Source organism: Mytilus edulis, chromosome 9 (genome assembly GCF_963676685.1).
Source record: "Mytilus edulis chromosome 9, xbMytEdul2.2, whole genome shotgun sequence".
NCBI lineage: Eukaryota > Metazoa > Mollusca > Bivalvia > Mytilida > Mytilidae > Mytilus > Mytilus edulis.
Genome location: NC_092352.1, coordinates 59,848,925 through 59,871,872, shown reverse-complemented (window position 1 = coordinate 59,871,872; position 22,948 = coordinate 59,848,925). Strand labels below are relative to the sequence as shown.

General features: G+C 30.8%; 1 protein-coding gene across 2 annotated transcripts in view; it reads right to left on the bottom strand.

The window, feature by feature from the left end:
• LOC139488708 (uncharacterized) overlaps positions 1–22,671 on the bottom strand; it is a 58,589-nt gene extending 35,918 nt beyond the window's left edge. Inside the window, exons 1-5 of one of the 2 annotated variants that reach the window (XM_071274527.1) lie at positions 22,580–22,671; positions 21,658–21,921; positions 18,632–18,751; positions 18,013–18,369; positions 16,354–16,635 (exon numbers count right to left, since the gene is read on the bottom strand). In XM_071274527.1, the coding sequence (XP_071130628.1) occupies positions 16,354–16,635; positions 18,013–18,369; positions 18,632–18,751; positions 21,658–21,921; positions 22,580–22,655 (1,099 nt within the window). In that variant the 5' untranslated portion in view covers positions 22,656–22,671. The remainder of the gene's footprint in view (positions 1–16,353; positions 16,636–18,012; positions 18,370–18,631; positions 18,752–21,657; positions 21,922–22,579) is intronic. The other variant, XM_071274528.1, reaches the window with a different exon arrangement.
• Between the last annotated feature and the right edge of the window lie 277 nt (positions 22,672–22,948).

Here is a 22,948-nt window from a genome sequence, read left to right as displayed (position 1 = left end):
CAGTACGGTTCCATTTGAAATTATTTGACGATTCGACGACCCAATCTCCGAAATCCTTCTCAAAAGTACTTACACTTGTCCCGTTTTCTGTAATAAATCGAGTTAAGTGATAAATTCATATGTATAAGTCGTATGTATGAGTCGTATTTTACAATAATTCGAAGAAATCCTCTCATTGATAATGAACAAATATGAATATAAAGTAAATTAACTATGTAAGCAAGTTATGTGTACAGTAAGCAATCTTACTTATAGATATATGATATTGAAGCTATACAAGATGAACATGTTTTTTTGTTGTTGTCAGAAAATGTAGTAAAAACATTTGTTTATTATAAGAATAATATTTTTAAAGATACAAACAGTAGAAAAAAAGGTATATTTGCACTCAACACTTATGCCCAGATACAAAAATCCGCCTAATCAGAGCTCAAGACAGAGACAGAGGTACAGTTCACCCGAAACCGAGAGTGACTCTAATTGGCCAAATGCAAAACGAATGAAACCTAAATCATATTCTTTGCTTATAAACCTAACTATATCTTCCAATCCAGAGAAAACATCTTCCCAGCTTTAGCCGGATCGCACAATATCCAATAATGACCTTTGAGTTAATGAAGACAATAAAACAAAATCAAGATTCCCTTAGAATTTCTCTCGAACAGAATTTCAAACATGGAAACAAAATTTACAGACGAAATATAAATATGAAAACATTAAAGATGAAATGTCATTAGAATTCGCACAGGTTGATTACAAAATAAAGGAATTTGAAATTAAGATTTAAATCAATAAGATACTAATAATACACAATCTACCGTCATTGAGAAAAGTGTTTATTCAAAACTTGTATTTAAAAACATTAAATCCGATGGTTTAAGTACAGATGGTCTGAAGACATATATCAACGAACTGTTAAATGCTTTTGGATTAGAATGTAGTGTAATCAGCGCCCAACGGATCGGTAATCGTAATAATGGAACAGTTAACGCGGGCAATACATCACGTCCGAAAACAGTCATTGTCACATTCGAAGATGAAAAGCAACGCATAGATGTCCTCAAGAACAAACGAAATTTAAAAGACATTGATTAGTACAAAAACATCTATATAGAAACAGACCACTCGCGACAAGAAAGTATGCATGAAGCAAACATAAGAAAAATAATCAAATCTAATCAAGCGCTCCAATTCAAGGGCGGACATGTTACTCAGAAAACAAATTATCATTTAAGCCAGCCGAATTGTTACGATGCTAAATTATACATAGCTAGTTGGAATTGTAATGGTTGTTATATGACAAGACAAAATGATGATAGTCGATATTTAAGGGAACAAAAGGTTCACTACCTTTAGAAATCGAACGAGGTCGATATCGAAATATTTCAGCCGACCGGAGAATCTGTAAAGTATGCAACTCCAATATAACTGAAGATGAAAACCACTTTATGTTTTTGTGTGACCGTTACTCTGCTAGAAGGAACGAACTCAGACGAGAACTCACCTCTGTTAACTTTGACTTCCCAGAAGAATCACTAAACGAACTGTTAACGAGCAACCCGAAAACGTTGGCAAACTTTATTATAGACTGTTTAAGGATAAGACAAGATGTTATATAAATACTTTTACTTTAACAAAACTACACGACGTAAAAACTGTTAACTTAATATTTTATATCAAATAAAATTTAGCTGTACATGTATAATAATGTTTTAAAATAAGCCTATAAAGCTGGCTGAAAATAACAATGTTCATAACATATGTATTATATTATGGCAATTCAGGTTGCACTTTAGTACATTATTTATTCATTCATTCATATAGTTGATATTGCAAGACAAATATAGAATAATATATTTGGTGTATATGCATAAATTTGTTAATGGTTATTGAATTGAAATAGTTTTTGTCTACTACATGTATCTCCGTATGTTGGTTACGAATTATGTCATAGTTGTGCATAGAGCGACGTTCATAGACAGACGGGACATACTGGTTATCTTTGGATACGTTTATCCGGCACTTCTACATAAATCGAAAATTTCCTTATCGATGTCACGGAATGGTGTATTAACAAGTGAGTTTGCTAACGTTCGTACTTGAAGAAAGGGATTATCATTGTCTTACATATACATAATTTTCATTCATTGTATTTAAAACAAAGAACAATATGAAAAAAATTAAGCTAATAACAATATCCCTTAAGAAATAAACACAAATCCAATTTGTTTGTATAGCGTTGACCTAGTATTTTATATGTGGGCAATACCTAGGTGATAAAACGGTACTATATAAAGACCGTAAAATACAGATACAACACGAAAATGTGAAATTAAAGCCATCGGTTTTGAAGTAATTCAAAATTCAAACTAGGAAATGCTTTATTTAATGGTTGAAATTATATTCTATCTTTATTTGAATAGTTTCGAATACTCTTAGATCGGTACTTTGTGATGATGTCTATTTGGAATTGTCTGCTTTTTATTTTAACTTATTTCCCCTTGGATATCTCTCAGCTCTTTTTGTCCAATTTATTTATAGATTTTATATCAACATATTTATTCTACACCTCCGTCAGATTCAGAGGATGATTAGTACTCAATAAAATATGGTAAAATATTTAATACCGTGTTTACAAGTGTACGACAGATTGATGTATCTTAAACTCCGTAGACATGCTGATGTAAAGTTGTAATCCATTAGACAGGAACTTGCACCATTACAGTTGTCTTCTATAGTCTGTGTATCTTTGGAATTTAAAACACATTGATTTGGACCACATGACGTTTTCTCAGCATGTACACTGATGTTCTGAATCTGTATTATTGAAGTATTCCAACATGAGATGTTTACTGCATTTTGTTCGGGATATCGTATCGTCGTAACCACTTCTACCATTGGCAAGAAAATTAAAACAATCATCATGTAGAATATAAAAAACTAATTGTAGCATCGAAATTATATAATTAAAGTGGAAAAACACACATAAAAACTTTTATTCATTTATTTTGTGACATTTTCTTCAACCAACAGAAATTAAAAGCACCACCTCTGCCGTTACAAAAAAACGCAAGGAGAAAAACACCCCAACATCATGCAAATGAAAACATAAATCAAGATTCAGGTATGTAAGAAGGAGTTCTAACAGACACATAATATCGAAATGTTGAAATGCTTACTAAACATCTTTATCAATTGGTACATTGGGTAAAAATTAAACGCTTTGAGTTTAAAAGGCGCACCACGTTTATCGATGTGCAGCTTATTAGTTTCATTTGTATGTCACTCATTCATTAAGGTTGTTTTTGAGATACGCCTTAATACATGCAATTTATTTATTCGTCCTGATGAAATTACAGAAATTGAGCTCATATATGTAAAAGCAAAAACAACTTTACAAATACTATTACTGATGAGTCATAAAACATACGTTAATATTAAACATATTAAATGTATACATTTGTGAAAATGTTAAAAAAAACAACAGCTCCCAGTTCGTACTATGGTTGGTTCGTTGGCATATCAGGAAATCTCTGTAAGGACACCATTTGTTACAAAGGATAAGCTTTATTTTGATATTCTTGTTTAGAAACTTAAACGGACAATACAAACATTAACATTTCTTTCAAAAGTTGTTAGAATTCATTGTTTTCATCCACATCGGCTTCAACTTTCGTTTATATAGAACCAAGATTAACTTTCAGGTATTGTTCATTTCTGGCTAAATTTTGCGTTATTCTTAATGTCAGTTTATCGTAAATGGCTATTCGTCTGATTGAAAATCATACCACGTCTTCTTATTTCATTTTGCATCTTTAATTCTGAGGGGTTGACGTTAAGCAAAAGTATGAAAGATAAGATAAGTTAAGATATTTTTATTCCAATTAAAGGGCCCATGAAAAGCAAAGTAATCTTTTACAATGATTTTTTTAATTGACAAAATAGTAATATATTAATATGAATATGACCATCTCAATTCTTAGATGTTAAACCACAGCCAGATCAGAGCCACACACATAGAAAAAAAGCTTAACAATTATATCTATTATTAAAAGGCAAATATTCTCAACGTCTTAAATAAAACAATATTTGTACTATATTGATAGTTTTCTCAGTTCAAAACATTTATTTATATAAATTGCAATACTTTTCAATACCTCTAGGTTTTCTTGAATAAAAAGCCAATTAAATTTGGCACTTGTGCTTTATTTTTCATGAAACGAATATGTAAACGCTATTATTGTAAATTTATACACCAACATTTACCCGGATTGAACAATTGTTTTAACGAGAGATATTCCTTCATTTGAGAAAGTATGTGCAACTGAAGACCTCATATACAATCACTCGAAATATAAATTGATTTAAAAGTACATTTTTGACGATAAAGTACAAAACATGTAATTATGAAAATAAAAGATGTAAAGGTTTTTGTGTATTGAAGAAAGAACGCTTACCTGCTGTATGCATCATTAAAATATCTAAAAATTGAAAATATAGAAAAAAAAATTCACTTATCCACAAAGAATACATTTTGAATAAAAATGTGTTATGGATGTGGTATTGTACAGGAAGTTTTTAATGTTCAATTGAATTTTAAAAAAAGTGTTATTGTTAATTTTACCATTTAAACACAATGTAATTTGGTCGTGTAAAATATAATTTATATTAATAAGGGAAGTACATATGTTGTATTGTTAAAACTAGGTTAACATTTTTTTAAAAATACACTTCAATACACAAACTGCCATATTTCTATAAATGATGTATAAATTAGTCAATATTTCATTACAAAAAACGTTAAAAAAAAGTGTAAAGCAAACGAAATGAACAAACTCGTATTACTTTTGGGTACTCAAATTTATGTTATCATATTTCTATCAATGTTTCATATAAAACTCGATGATATTTTAGATTCAGTTAATCATCTCCTGTTGGTATAATACAAATCAATTGAATTGTTTTTTATGAACATACAAATAAACATTATTAGAATAATATAATTTCCTAAAATGTTTCGTTAACTGCTGTCTAATTAATATCAATTCCTGCATTGATTAAATTCAATGATTTATTTCTTTAAGTTCTTTATTTGATACTTCATATATGTTACGAGTGGACAAACTACAATACATGAAAAATAATTAAGACACTAATAACAAAAGAATACTATTCAAAGATTATAAAACTTATAAAGTGCACAAATCTGGATGTTAGTCGACAGTTTCATAATACCAAAAGAAACATAATGCATTAACCGATACTGACATAATAACAGCATCTTTTGCATTTTCAGTACAGGATTAGGGTTCTATTATATTGCAGAATATAAGAACCCTATTAAATACTTTTGAATCAATTTGTAGTGTTTACCCCTCTGCCTTCATGAGTCATATTTACATGATTAAAACGATCATTTTAGAATAAACGAATCATATCTTTGTATCATTCCACTTACCACTATGCTATTTATTTTAAATTTAGATTCAAATGAGTTAATTCTGATACTGGTTGTCAATAGATATAATATCAGATTATTACATGGCATTTTCATATCGTATGTATTATCACATGTATCAGCCCTAGGTTCAATATCAGCCAAAGAGTCGCATGGCTCGAGGGCTGATATTGACCGAGGGTTGATAATTCATGCGATATAAAAAATTGCAAGTTATGATCTTTTTTTTCCACGGACGTCGGATCCCAAATTTAGTACATTCGATATGAAATCTTTCTACCAGATGCCTCAACAGAGAAGAAAAACATTTCAATATGGACGAATCGACAATTTTATTGTTTTTAAATCAACAATATACATAATGAACACTGTTTGGAAAAGTCAATTTTTTAAAGGAAACTTTCTAAATTATGTTTGAAACTTAAAAAAACCGCATTTATTTAAAAATTTGTTTGGTTCTTATTTTTTTTTTAGTATTATTATTTTACACAATGTACTTTCAGTATCCAAATAATTGTTTTTTTAATTGGTACCAATTCGAAAAAATACGGAATTTACGTTAATCTAATGCTATTATCACACAGTAAATATCATATGTTATTTAGTCTAAGTATATGATAATATTTAATATTACATAAACATCGTCTAAAACGTATAGTGCGGGAATATACATTGACAATCTACTCTCTTTATGTACAAAGGTACACATTGCTCAGTTTATCATTATATTGATCTTCTTCAATATTCAACCAACAATTTTAATGGATTCTTTAACCCTGGTTGTGAATTAACCCTTCCACACCGTTCAACGTTGGATAGAGCATACATGCACTTTAATTAGTATTTTGAATATCGATTACTTTGAACTACCAAATTGGGATAAATTGTAATATACAGGTACAATAACACAACTATATTTTTGATCACTTATAAAACAGTGACCCCAGAATACAAAAACACAAACTTTATATTTCTTTTCAAATTCTATATAATAGCTCAAGGTTTTACATTCTAGGTCAAATTACTCATCTGTATTATATTATTCTGAGTCGACCAGACTCTGCTCTAGTTTGCCAACACCTTCTTTTGTAACGGAATTTAATTGAATTTAAATTATGAAGTCGTATGTTTGATCTAGTCGACTGTCCACACTATACTGTAAGACCACTTAACCTATCTGAATATAAGTAATTGGAATATATTTTGTAGAGACAGAGAACAAACAACACCATAAGACAGTATGTTTGCTTTGTTCACACATCGATGTAATATAAAGGAATTTTATACAAATGAGAGGTTTCGAACTATAAAACCAGGTTCAATCCACCATTTTCTACATAAGAAAATGCCAATACCAAGTCAGGAATATGACAGTAGTTATCCATTGGTTTGATGGGTTAGAGATTTCGATTTTGCCATTTCGTTCGGGACATTCGTTTTGAATTTTCCTCAGAGTTCAGTACTTTGTTGATTTTACTTTTTATAGTAAGTGTCTATAAGTAATCAGCCTATAGCTTATATATAATTATAATCGACCCCATTCATTAAAATTATAAGTCAGTTTGAAATCAGTTATCACTTCACATATTTCTAGACTTCAAACACTACGACGTAAAGCAGAATACAACCTCTCCTCTTACTTTCTTTTTACTTTGGTCGTTCAATTGATCGAAATTAATAGAGAAGAACTGTGCTCCGAAAAACGAAAAAAATAAGTGTTCTTTACAAATAAGCCTTTTAACTATTTTGCTGATATTTTTTTTATTATCAATTGACAACCGGAAAGAAAATAAAAATAAAAATAAAAATAAAAATAGAAGTTAGCTTGTAATATTTGGGTAATTTTTACACAAAGTTAATTTCCTGTTATTTGTTGGTTTGCTTTTTCATACATATCTTTATGTAGTACATTTTCCTTCTTTCTAATAAAACTAGCAAATTATGCAGTCTAATCCTGTTTAAAACTAAAAAGGGTAGAAAAATTCTATTGCATTTAGCAAAAGTAGGTACTTTATCATCCACTTCGTTGCAGTTAAACATTCTGAGTTTTTAAGCTTGTTTACATGGAAAAATGTGAAGAATGTGATTGGTTAACTTATCAGTCTTCTATAACATGTATAGGGTATGGGTACAGCTTTTTTCACCGTTGGAAGCCGTACGAATGACTATTATGCTCACATCCACTTTACTCAAGTTTTGGTGGATAGTTATGGTTTTGGCAATCAAATCACATCTCCGTATTTTTATAGTAAACTTTTCTTTGAATAGTTCATTCAGCTTGAACACTTTTATCATTTATTTATTATCACATTTCTTGCATAAATGTGTTATAGTTAATAAAACCTTTTGGTTTATTGGCTTAAAATGTTAAAGTATCCGAGAAAATGAGATGTATAAATGAACCAAAACGAACATTATAATGAAGCAAAAGGGGTTTATTACTAGCATTCAACATCTGAGAGTCATCTTTTGTATCATATACAACTGTGTGTATGCAGATAAGATGATTAGCATTGGACAAGACTTTGTTCTGTAAATAGTTGTATTTATGATGATTTTTTAAACAAAAATGGGTAAAACAGAGTATTCCTTTGAAATTGACAGTTTTAGGAATCATCGTAAATCCCATTCACGTTAGATTTTTTTTTAAAGATAGGTTGGTTCTTGACCACCCCGATTCAACTTCTTTATAGATCGTTATTACTGGGTAATATAAATCAGTCGGGATGATCTCGCACGCCCCGGAAGGGCAGGCAGATTTTGCTCAACGTGTGGTACACGACGTAGTATTCGTGATTTGGTTTTATTTGGTAGTTCATATTCGAGGAAACGATGTGTGGTTTTTGATACAACAACTGATTTTTATCCGTCGTCACCTGTTTGTTTTCTTTCAATTAGTGCAATGTATATCAGGTATCAGAGAATGCAATTTATAAAAATAAAAGATTGATAGTCTTATATGTTCAAATGATCATACACGGTAAAATAAATCAATGAATTTATATTTATAGAATTGATGCATTGTCGCTTAGTCAGAGCCCCACATTTCCCTGTAAATCTAGTGTCAGTTGATTACTAGTGTCCCATTTGTTGATAACAAGTACAAATCTTTCATTTGTGTGGAGCCTGCGATATAAATGAAGCGGCAGAGAGACACAACAAGCTCATATTCCGTTGTCGGAAGACCTTTTTTCGAGACCTTTTATAGCTTACTAGGTGGTATGGGTTTTACTCATTGTTAAAGCCCATACAGTTACATATAGTTGTTAAACTTTACGTCATGTGGTATATATGTGGCTGAGAGTTGTCTCATTGTCAATCATACCACATTTTCTAACTTCTATATATGTGCTGTTTTGCATTAAATATTACTGTATTAAACTATTTTGACATACGATAAATTGTAAACCTCAATGTAATAAAACATGTAAAAGAGTTATTCTTCAAGATCTTAAAGATCAAGGTCGTCGCACGACCTTCAACAATAAGCAAAATATCTACAGCATCTTATGTGTAAAAAAAATAAAATCACAAAATTTCAATCGGAAAGAACCTAATCACAAGGAAAAATAAAATTACAAAACACATCAAACGAATGGACAACAACTGTCATATTCCCGACTTGGTACAGGCATTTTCAAATGTAGAAAATGGTGGATTGAACCTGGTTTTATAGCGCCAAACCTCATACTTTTACATCAAATTCCCGTTATATTTATAACGATGTGTGAACAAAACAGACATAATAAATAAAGTAGTCAAAATATGAGTACAGCAGTCATCACTGTGTTACAATCTTAAAACAAACAATTTTACAAAAAGCACACAAGCATCTATCAAATTATTTACAAAAAGCACACAAGCATCTATCAAATTAAAAACACATTCATTGCTTCGTGTGTCTGACGTCAGAAAATTTATACGTCACATATGAAGAAATTTTGTCGTTCAATGTTTACACAAAACAATTTTATAATTTCACATGGGAAATGTTGGTATACAGGGTTAAAAAATCAAAAGTATGTTAGAATTAATTTCAGAAATAGACCGAGATTTAAAATTGTCCAGAAGTTCTATAGAATTTATAAGAATCCAAAAATGGTTAATACCGCTACTCGATTGAATGGTAACGAAATGGCAAATGTTAAACAAAAACTTACGGCCTGGTTGATGCAGAAAACAATGAACGAACAACAAATATGATATACAGCAACAAACGATAACTACTGATTAGAAGGAATCTGATTATGGTTATCATTACCTTTCATATACTGTCGGAAAAAGAATAAAATCAAATGTATTTGTTCAACAAGTGTTTTTGCTGCATCATATTAGCCAATAGTGACGCAATTATATCACAAAGAGACCCATAATCTAAAGAAAATGAAAATAGAAAATACCTCAAAACATAGATTAACAAATTACAGAATATAAAAAATTGTCCAATCTGAAAACGTTACATATATAAATTTAACCAGAACCTACTTCATCAAATATATGATAGTAAAAGACACATGAAATTGGTCAAATTGAGTCCGAATATTTTTAAGTCTGAGATTAACAAAATAAAAGCTGAAAAAGCTTATAAATTGAATTTTAAAATCTTTATTTGTCAATAAAGCACTTATAAATAAATATATCACAAATTGTTGCGAAAAAAAAACCCACATAGATAGTTCTATAATAGACAAATTATTGCAATTGCCATGCAGATGAGAGGTAGTGCACGCATCTTTCATTATCTATCAATATTGAATTGCAGTACATTGGAACTTCGAGGTGCGATGAGAACGCTGAAGTGCAATGATCTACGCTGTATGCAGTTGAAAATAGAGTTATTCTTATATTATTTTCTGTTCATTTTTCTAAATTCATTTATACTATCATATCAATTTTAAACGGGATTATTACTTCTGTTTCTTTTTAGAAATCCAGACACCAAATCTTATCCACATATCTGCTATTTTATGGCATATGCAAAATGTATGTTTAATATCTCCAATAGCTTCATTGCACAAAGCACATTTATCAATTTGTCTTATTACAATTAAAAAAAAACAACATTTGTGCCCAAAAAAACTGTGTTTTTTTTTCTTTACTGGAAACAATGAAGTTTTTAGTTTTTTGTGGAGTTAAAAGACATATTAAGCACGTTTTTAATAAAAGAATGGTGGAATGTTGAAACAAAACCATCGCCCTATAGTAGTTATATATAATGCTGTGTTCTTTGATTTGTCGTTTAATTTCATGACGGCTAACAATTTGAACCTTTTTATATAATATATAGTATATGTGTATTATATTATTGACATATCAGATTAGCATGTTATAGTTTCAGTCATATATAGTCGTTTCATATTAAATCATATAGAATTCAAATTCAGAGAAAATGATAAATGCATAAGGTATTATAAACAATACAAATTGAATATCTGCTTCCGTGTTTTCCTAGAATACATAACTGTTGGGATATTGTTGATGCATACACATGTTTATCTGATTCTGAAGGGCTAGTAAGCGATTCATACTGAGATGCCTCCTGTTTCATCGATACCTGTGATGCATGTTCTGTAAATTCATAGGTTTGTTTTCTATTTCATCATAACTGTGATGAATGTTCTGTAGATTCATAGGTATGTTTATCTGATTCTGAAGGGCTTGTAAGCGATTCATATTGATAAAACTCCTGTTTCATCGATACATGTGATGCATGTTCTGTAGATTCATAGGTATGTTTATCTGATTCTGGAGGGCTTGTAAGCGATTCATATTGAGATAACTCATGTTTCATCGATACCTGTAAAGCATGTTCTGTAGATTCATAGGTATGTTTATCTGATTCTGGAGGGCTTGTAAGCGTTTCATATTGAGATAACTCCTGTTTCATCGATACCTGTAAAGCATGTTCTGTAGATTCATAGGTATGTTTATCTGATTCTGGAGGGCTTGTAAGCGTTTCATATTGAGATAACTCCTGTTTCATCGATACCTGTAAAGCATGTTCTGTAGATTCATAGGTATGTTTATCTGATTCTGGAGGGCTTGTAAGCGATTCATATTGAGATAACTCCTGTTTCATCGTTTCCGGTAATGCATGTTCTGTAGATTCATAGGTATGTTCTTCAAATTGCTGTTGTTTTTTTAGTGATTGGTAATGACCAATAAGTTTAGAGTCTGATTCATAAATATGTTCAGCTGAGTTTCGATTGGTTGACAATGATTCGTAACTGTTGCAAATGTGTTCATCCTGTTCACTGGAATTCTTTATGTTTTGTGGTTGATGGTGTATTGTATGAGTTTTATTTTTATTTTCATTCATCTTAGGAATACCAATATCTGTCATTTCCTCATAGTTTATTATATTATAGTCAGCCGAATCGATGATTTCGCTTGCATCTGTAATCTGTGGAGCCTGACATAGTTTCAAAATTTTGGCTCTCTTTTTTCTGCTCCAAACAATAAAGATCATCACTGAAGCAGCAACTATTATGAAAACCAGTGTAGATACGACAATAACTGGGATACCAGCTGCAAAATATATTATAAGACGTGAGCAAACAGCCGGATTGAACATTTCATTTTTCGGATGTATGTCCAAAAATAAATTCATGGAACAATCATTTGCCTTTTTATATTTAAAAGTAAGGATGCTTTAAAAAATAGTAACTACGCTTCAAATTTGAAAAGTCTCAATTTATACTTTTATGTGAACATTTGTTCATTATGTAATTTATAAATCATAATTTTGCTTGCTGTACCTTTAACCTTGAAATCCCCCCAAAAATAAATTGATGTGGCCTAATCCTATAATGATGTATTATTATACATTTTGAAATAAAAACAGTTACCACCCTATTGTTATGGTTTATGTCTGTCATATAAAGCGAACAATTTGACAAGTGAAGGGTTTTGTCCTTGAATCTGTTGTGATATTTATAGAAAAACTAATCCGTGAATTCAAATATAGAAAATATCAAACGAGTGAATGAACGACTCATTAATTTACGAATTCGTGTTACGAGTAGAAGTGTTTTCGACAGATAAATTTTTGGATCTAATTATAACATTGATCACGAACTTTTTAAAAGAACTTAGAACAAAAATTAATAAATAAAAGGAACTATACCCTTTTCTACGCATTTTCAATTGGAATCGATGTAACGGTATAATCAATACTATTGCCATTTTTTTAAAATGTCAGATGTAGGTTTTTCACATGTGAAATTATCGTATGATGTATTACAGGGAATGTTAGATTACAACATGGTATCTCCAATCTTAGATGTATAATTAAACCAATGTTCAATATCATCCGAGGAGCCAAAAGCTAGAGGGATGTTATTGACCGAGGGGTAATAACCCTTATTAAAAGAGAAAGTTAGCTGCAACTTTGGAATAAGTCCCCAGTCAAGCCCCAGTCACACTAGACCACGATCGCACCACGCTCACAGTGATATAAAATTAATTCAGATCGTGGTGAGGTCACGGTATGAGCGGTATGAAAATGTAAATTTTCTCTCTTTTCACGATGCTATTACGTCCACGGTACGCTTCCACAACGATCCCGCTACGTTTATATCACGTTCTCAACACGCTTATTTTGCGACATCACTACGATTATCACGATCTTACTACGCTCATCACGTTCTCGTTACGACATTTCCGAATGCAACATGATCTTATCACGCTTCTAATGCGATTATAGCACTATCTTACCATGATCATACTTCGATTACACAACATTCATAACGCGATCTTACTAAGATCTCATTAATAACGTCAACATCGTACGTGTTCCATATAATACTGTTCTATTTCATCTCTTTCTCTTAAATACATGTACGTATATTTCATGAAAACAACACAGTCATGCCACCAAAGTATATCAGAACTTGTTGGCGTGGAGGTAGGGGTAGGGGAAGAGAAAGAGGGATCTCTGATATGAATCCTGACCCGGAGAAGTGTTGAACCGACCAATCCAACCTGAATCACAACATATTGCTGGTCGTAAATCGTTCATTAACTGATCATAATGACCAAACTGGAGTCTCCTTTCGGTTTATAACCAAGTAAGAACCAAACTTGACCTACGCCGTCTCAAATTTCTTCTCCTTCTTCTTCATAGTATAATCATAGCGGGATCGTTGTAGAAGCGTAATCGGGACGTAGTAACATTGTGGAAAAAAAATGAAAATTGACATTGTCATGCCGCTTATACCGCGACTTAACTATCTGTCGACTATAAAATTTTCAGGTATATGTGTATTCGTAGTTGTTCAAAGGTGGAGAATTTGCACATTCTAAACATTCATGTTTTAGTCGTTTTGTAATAATTCATTTTCTAAAGAAGAACGAAGCGCACCTGATCTCTTCTATCATTTTCATATTTCCGAATCGAAACAAACAGTGACCTTATTTATTAATTTTTCAATGTTTTATAACACACGTTTGTATTTGTATATTAGTATTATAAATATTCATTTATGTTCTTTCAACCTAGCTAAGGTGGTACCAAACACCATTAAAAACACTAATTTGGCTGATTAATTTTTATAAAACTTTAACAAAATATTAGCTGTGATCCTTTGACAAAAATATAAAAATTTAAAAAAAAACAAACATTTTTGCGGAAAAATTTCATTGGATATATAGCAGTTTGACAAACTCTTATTTTGATCATTGAGAAGATTAATATTATCTTTACTGTACAACGTGATTAAAACGTTAAGTAGATTTTTACAGAGTTATCTCCCTGTAGTGTTATGTACCACCTAAACAGTCGTAAATAAGTTTGTATCTATGCTTTTGTTGTATGGAAAACAGATATATGTCTGTTACATGTTTTTTTTCTCTCTAAATTTATGTCTATTGATACTGAACGATTTTGCTCATAATCTGTAAGGGTTTATTACACATTCAATATGAAAACATAATCAAGTTTGAGATTAGAACAGGGTCTAGATTTATTATTTTTCCATATTTCATGCACTTAATCTGCTGAATCGAGTAATGTGAAGTATTTGTTTTAATTAAAAGTAGACAACTATTAGAAAATTAATGCAAAGGTCAATTTTCATTTATCGTTGGAAAGGTACCTTTTAATATGTATGATATGTTAGTTCGAAAAATTCAGTAGGAATAAAATGTATGTCACAGCTGCGGAATATGACATGATTTGCACTGATTCCTTTTTTTGATACATGCATTGGTTATCTGTACTCGTCTAGGTTGTTGTCAATGCTTTATGAGTTTTATAGTTTACCTTCAGAATGGATTCTTGAATCTGTTGGAATTTCCATATGAATTACTGTCTGAGAATTGTCTAAAATACACCACAAATATGGTAATGAATCTGTCAAATACTAGATACAAATCGAGTATCTTGAAATTTTATTTTAATAGTATGTGTTTTGTAATTAATTACGACAACGATTTTCAAATATTTAGAAACGACTTTTGTATCAATACAAAAAGAAAGAAATATTCAAAATATAATGACCATTGAAAATTTACATTTTTTGACACCCATAAGACTCTACTCCTGAGTGTGACCATGGTACTTTGCTACTTAAATAGGTGTGCTTAAATAGATTAAACGGCATGCACCAATTTAAAAGCTCTCATTTTTTGTTTCTTATTTCTACTTACTGACTATGTCTGCGATGCGAAATGATATAAGCAAACACTTACATCGTATTGATTTATATTGTTTCATGCATTTTCTCTTACATAATGTACTAGAGTATCAATAGTCGTTGATAAGTAAATCTTTATATACAGTCGACTCTCGTTGTCTCGAAGTCAGTCGGACCAGAGAAATATTTCGAGATACCCGTAGTTCGACTCAAACGAAAACCGGAAGTTTGAAAGAACAAGGGACACAACTCTTGCTTAGCTTGGTAAAGCTAAAAAAAATCCGGATGAATATTGGAAGGGGATCGATATTCTGGTATCAGATCGATGTATTTTTATGTCATGGTCTTTCATTATTATAATAACATTATTTTTACTTATTCAATTGTTTCAGTTACAATTTTTTCCTATGGCTTTTATCCGAGAGAGTAATTTCCAATCGATAGTTTCGTTATTCAGGTCGTTTATAGTTGACAAAATTGTTTATTCTCGGATACAAGAGATTTTAGAAAATTTATATTCCTCTTCATTTTGTTTTATCTCACTCTTTCTTTTCAAAAGAAAATACAACAAGATTAAAGACGCCGATTGAGTAGTTTTTAGGTGATCATCATCGGAAGTCATAATCCTTACTTTATACACATCCAAGCTCATTAGTGTAAATCTCAATTAATTGTTTTGTAAACATTTTAAATACTTTTTCATGAACATTAATAATGTATCACTAATTATTTATAAAAATTCTATAAAAGATAATCTTAGGTAAACACTCGTGGAAATAGCATGTCATAAATCAATACAGTGGTCAGTGACTGGAAATTTAATTACACGTGTATTGTCAGATTAACTCGAATTTTAGTGTATGTAACCTAAATGGTAGCCGTTATTACATCCGGTCTTGAACTGTTTCTTCTTCAAATTATAACAAGTACTCATGATCTGTTCCTATCCCAAGAACATCTATGGTTGAAAATAATATACAGTCATACTTATTAAATTTCAAGATTATTCCCTTATTATCCGATAAGATCCGATAAGCATCATTGACAGACCAAGTGACGGACGAAAAAGCATCAAACATCAAATATTCGGTATTTCTGTTAATTGAAATAAATGATAAAATATAAAATAAAAAGACTTTTTTTCAAAAGCATAAAATATCCTTAGTTTAATAATATATGATATAGTATACGTCATGTATGCTTTAGAGGTTATTTTGTCAAACGGCTCAACCTTATAATAAACCAATTATATTAACTTACTATTGCATTGAAACGAAACCGACATATTCTTGCTGGAGATGTAACAGTCGTCATATCCGCTTGTGAAATTCAAAACGCTGAATTTACATTTGTCAGTCTTATGTGAGTTTCTACAAAAGCTGTTTATCTCATTTTGAAGAGATTCTGCAGGACAATTCTTCAGATGACTAGTCGGATTTTCAGGTTCGAGGGAGAGTTCAATTTTACTGGCAAGGTACTGTGTTTCACATTCTATTTCAATTGGTTTGTTCAATTCGTGGCAAGCTGAATGCACTTGTTGTCCTTCATTTTAAGTTAAATATCAAGGTTAAGATTTTGCCCAAGTAAAACATGATTCATGACTTATAAAATTCTCGTTTGCTTTCACATTACACATAACTAGAGATTGTGTTTACCGTATGGGATCAGTTATTGTTAATCACTGTTATTTATGTTGGCTAGTTTATAAATGACTAGAAAAAAATTAAACAGCAGTCTTACACAATCAAAAAACGTTACCCCCATAATAAATTCATAACGATCAAATGAAGATGAGCCCTATGAATGTTAAACACACATACATTTTTATAAGCTTTCCAGGCGTTTGATCGGTGTTTGCATGTTGATTTTTGCGAAGAACACAATGTTTTAAAACTTTGCTGTATTTTTGTAGCAGGCAATTGTAAAGAAAGATAGTAACCCTTTGTGACATACGATTTGATAATTCAAACTTTGTTGCAGAAAATGCGCTGATTTTACAGCCAAAACACATATCAAGATACTCAAGGTTCAAATAATATATTTGCTTTGCATTCAAAACATCAAATTTACATCAAGCATTTGAAACCTGTCATGCACAAATTGTCAGTCACTTCACGTTTATTTTTAAAGAATATTTTATCAGTATTAATTATATCGTAAGTACTATATCTTCAGACTGAGTGAAATGACGTCATACATAGAGTTTCGTAAATAACTATTTTGGATCACCTACCACATTTTGTAAATGATACTAACAAGCTTATAAGATATCCGTGCATTTCGACCTAAAGCATAACCATACGTGGACGATTGAAATGAAAATACGTATAATTTATAACACAAAAACAGGATAAACGAATTAACAAAAAAGCCAGCACAGTTAGCTCAAGCACAAACACTCCGTACCAGCTATGTCCTTCACCAGAAAAGTGTGTCAATTATTCGTGCTTTTTCGATCTATGAATTTGACTGTCCCTCTGGTATCTTGGTGATTATCACTATGACAGACAAACAAGAAATCTTGTTTTTTTCGTAAGTACTTATTGAAAAATTTCCCGATCACAGTCTGAATTAAGTTAACATATAATTTTGTATATTGATAAGAACAACGCAAATCATGGTTCTAATATGTCATCATTCTTGTAGTGAAATTGTATAATATGATTTTAATTTTCAATGACAATAACACTGATGTTGATATTGTTCATTACAAATTCGAATCCTGGGCAACTGACAATAAAACTCATACAAATTTGAAGACTGTGCTTTTATAATACTATTGTTAAAACTTAAACTATAATAGCATGTCTTTTTAATTTGACTGTTCATTTGTATTAGTATAGAAATTTCATTGGAGGAAAGGGAACGCAAAGCATTTTCCTAAGTTTTCTTTTTGGTGTTATTCTGCTAAACACATACCTTGGCAAGGTCTATAAGCTATCGATGTATCGTCTATCAAAATATTACGTATTGCTCCTGAATTTCGGTGCTTGAAATCTGCTTCCAGTGTTATTTTAAACGGACCTTGTCCATCAACATCTATCGATATGTTGATCCATTCACTAAAAGATGTAGAATTACCATCCGCGTGAAATAGTAAATTCTGATTTTTATCTGAAATCTTGTATATACTTAAAGAGCAATCATAACTATCTGCATAAATCTGGTACCAAAGTGACAAGCATATGGGTTCCTTGAATTCACCATCAGTGTCAATACGTGCGGTACCATTTTTACCAGCATAGGACAAAACGTTCAGGACATAACCTGGTAATTCTAAAAAAATCAATTATTTACATTCATTTATCTACAATGTAATGGGATTTAAAGCATTTAATTATTTTTATGAATGTTCAAAAATTGAAAACTACTGGAAATAAGAATAGTGTATTCAAAGTCTCCTTTCAAAGTTACACAAATTGGAAATTTGATCCTCAGAAACAAATTGATAAAGTTGTTTCTTTCATAGTATAAAGCTAATATGTACAACACTATAAAATACAAGGCGTATGACTATAACGATACAAAATTTTCTTACTTGTATCTACTTGGGTATGATCACTCAAAAATGTTCCACGGTTCCATTTCAAACTACCTGAAGATACTTTCATCCAATCTCCAAAATTTTTCTCAAACGTACTTACGCTTGTCCTGCTTGCTGAAATGGGTTGAACTTGGATATCAGTTATGATATATCGTGTAAATATAAGCCATATCTTAATGATAAAAAACTTTAACAAGAATATTTCAATTATATCGATGGTCTTAATATAGGTCAAACTAAATCTTAAGTTAATTTAGATTTTAATTTAGTTATTTACCAAATAAAAGTTAATTGGACTTTCAAAATTTTCTATACAAACTCACTGTCTTATGAATTTGTGATAACTTTTAATAATTTTATTTCATTTTAGTGATGTATTAAACTATACGTACTTCAATACTATATTATATATTAAGTCACCCATTATCTATCATAAACATCTCAAGTCGAAAGATACCGTATTTAATGTATTTGCTCCTATGCTCATATTACTCGACGTTGATATTTGGAGAATATACGGTAGGTCTATATAGTTTCAGTTGTAAATATATAATGCATGCGAAAAAGATAATAACGTTCTCTTTGAAAGTATGTCTTTACTACATTTATCAGGTATCAGGTACTGAAAATGTGGTGAAATTAATTTAATTTCCAAAATAACAATTTCAATGAGATTTGTATTAATTTCCTGGAAGCATGCAGAAGACATCGATTTGCTTATTCCAATATCAAAGGAAAAGTCTAACAGACAGCCAAAACATCTAGCAAAAAGATGACAAAGAACACAGGTCTATCGAAAGAGCAATGATCAATCATAAAGTACTACTTTTAATGTCATATAATTTATTGATACTTTCATTAAATCTTCATTCATAAGGATTATCACTTAAGCGATCATGCCATATTTCATAGTTTTTTTTATTTTAAACAACCCGTCTGCATTGGTGATATCGTCGCCTTTTAATTCATGCACGTTTAATTCAATTGTTTCATGTGACTTATATATTTCAAACAGAAAATGACAATGACATCCGTTTCGTAAACTTGCTTTATATGCTTAGACTAAATAATACATATATTGTATACCATCTTTTCAGAAAGTTTATTTTTTTCTGTTTGGTATTTATTAGTGATTAATATCCATTTTGTTACATGTGGTGATCCGTTTATACAAATACTTTTTCACGTTTTTGGTCTCTAGCAAAATGTTATTTGTGCTGTATGTCATCATCTCTACCAAGAAATTTGTTTTGCATGCACATGTATAAAAATTGAGGTTTTAATCCAACGCCATCATACGTGTGAATGTTGTTTTCAATTTAGACTTGTATATATTTTTTATTTTGTGCTTGTACTATATTTGCCTTCGGGTTTATATGATCCGTTCATCCTATTTCGAGTTTTTCTTATTCAAGTGTATATCTTAAATTTAGTAAAAATATATGGCCTTCAAAATACCGTTTCATATTTTAAAAATAACACATAATGACATACAGAAATATTAGACAACATATTTTGGCTCTAATATTGATTCACTTATACGGTCTTTGCATCGAATCTAAACACATATTTTTAAAAACGGTTGTTGCATGATACGGGTTATGTTCTTCTCATATATTTTATGATAGTATGATACTAAACCCCTAACGGGAGGGATTGTGCCTGATATTCATATGATGAAGACATAATCTTTCAATCAGTTTAATTGAGGTCTGGAGCTGGCATGTTAGTTAACTGCTAGTAGTCTGTTGTTATGTATGTATTATTGTCATTTTATTTATTTTCTTTTGTCATATCTTCTGACATTGGACTCGGACTTCTCTTGACCTGAATTTTATTGTACGTATTGTTAGGTGTTTACTTATCTACATTAGCTAGAGGTATAGGGGGAGGACTGAGATCTCATAAACATGTTTAACCCCGCCGCAATATTGCGCCTGTCCCATGTCAGGAGCCTCTGGCCTTTGTTAGTCTTGTATGATTTCTAATTTTAGTTTCTTGTGTATAATTCGGAGTTTAGTATGACGTCCATTATCACTGTACTAGTATACATATTTTTTAAGGGGCCAGCTGAAGGACACCTCCGGTTGCGGAAGTTTCTCGCTACATTGAAGACTCATTGGTGGACTTCGGCTGTTGTCTGCTCTTTGGTCGGGTTATTGTCGCTTTGACACATTCCCCATTTCCTTTCTCAATTTTATAACAACTAAAAATTTGGCTATACAACACTCAATATAAACCATCTGTTAACATTAGAAGTCGAGAAGGTTAAACAATTTTCGATAAAAAATTAGCAAAAATCTGTTATCTCGACAAGCATATTATTGTACACGTTGTTATGAAAATACATTTATAATTTTTCTTAATATTCCCTTCAATGGAGAAAAAATATGTCCTACATATTTGGCTGCAAAGTATGTGTACAATCACATTATACGACAAAAAACAACTGAAAAGCGATGATGTTGAAATATCACTTATTTTGATAGTCGCATGGGGAGGGAGGTGGGCGTGTGTCATGTTGCTCAGTGTTTTGACAACTATTCGTATTTTTCTTTTTTTTTTAGCCATGGCGTTGTCCGTTTATTTTCGAAGTATGAGTTTGAATGTCCCTTTGGCATTTTTCGCCACCTTTTGATATATATTCTGGAGTAGGTATAAAACATACATACAAGCGTTCTTTTGAGATATGATATTTTCATAAATTGTTCTTTTATGAATATAAGGTTTCAACACCCTCATGCAATATTGACGTTGTATGGATTTGGCTACTAGTTTAGACCTCTCTCGGTTTATATAAATCGTTATAGGCTTCTATAGTTTTGTTTCAAATGTTCACACTAAGCGTACATTATGAAGTTATTTTAATAAAAGCGTTCGAACTTACACCAGTGTTATTTCAGTTTAAAAAAGAAAAGAAAGTAATTTAAAATCCTGTGTTTTTATTTTTTTGTATCACCGGTTTTTTAAAAATTGAAAAGAAATAGCATTTGTAGAAATGAATAAGAATTATTAAGTACCGTGTTTACATATGTATGAAAGATTTACGTATCGAAACTCCCACAAACAGGCTGAAGCAATGTTGTAGTCCACCAGGCAGGTATTTTCACCATTACAATTGTCTTTTATAGTCTTTGTATCATTGAAATTTAAAACACATTGATTGGGACCGCATGTCGCTTCCTCTTCCTGTACACTAATGTTCTGTATTTGTATTTGAGAAGGACTCACACATGAGATGTTTAGTGTCTTTTCCTCTGGATACTGTCTCGTTTTAACCAGTTCTATAATTTACATTACAATAGATATAATCAAAGTAAAATATACTATAAACATCTGAATCGCAAAAGGATTACATTACTATACATAGTAGACACCAAAAGAACTTCCCAGCACAAACCTCTATTTACCACTAATCAAACAGAACAAAGCAGCATACATCAAGATTCATGTCATTAAGCCAGACTTCATACGTATTGACACAAACTGTCGAGATGGAGGTTAAACTATTGAAGCATATTGACTGTAATTAAATTGAAAAATCTATAGGTTGATGTAATATATGTACATATTACATAGTATATATGAGTATAAAAAAGTGTTGCATTGGAATTGAAATTTTATTTTAGCGGGCAATTCATTTTTTGACAATTTCGTTAGCAAAAACAAAAACCAAGAAAATTATGCATGGCGAATAAGTCCTTTGGACATGCGTTAAAATTAAGATAAAGTTAATTTATGACAAACTATAATATGAATAATTTCATACGTTTTTCAATGGACAATCATACCTGTCTTTGAGAAACTATATTACTAAGACGAGGCAAACTCCACAAATCTAATGAAGCATATCGGTTGAAGTAAAACTAATAAAGAAGCAAAATTAGCATGTAACATATGATTAACACACAGTAAAATTTATTTAAAAGAAACAACTTCTACCTGTTTCCTGCTTCGATGATATTTCAACACATTGAAAATATAAAAATAAGAATTCACTAATCCACATCGTGCTCATTTCAAATATGACAGATGTATGCAGTTATATACAGGAAGTTTTACACGTTTAAATGTATTAGTGATGAAAATTGAATATAACGCGGACATATACTGACGTTTATTGTTTTGCTTTGTTTAAATTTGGAAAGTACAATGGCTTCCCTGTATGTATGTGAACCATTATTAACCACGAAAACAAATCATTTTTAAAAGATAGCAATAAGGCGATAAGGTACAAGAATTGTCATTATATTCTATTAACAAAAAAAAAATGTGTTCGTCATTTTTCTGTATCAAGGTATCACCAAGGTA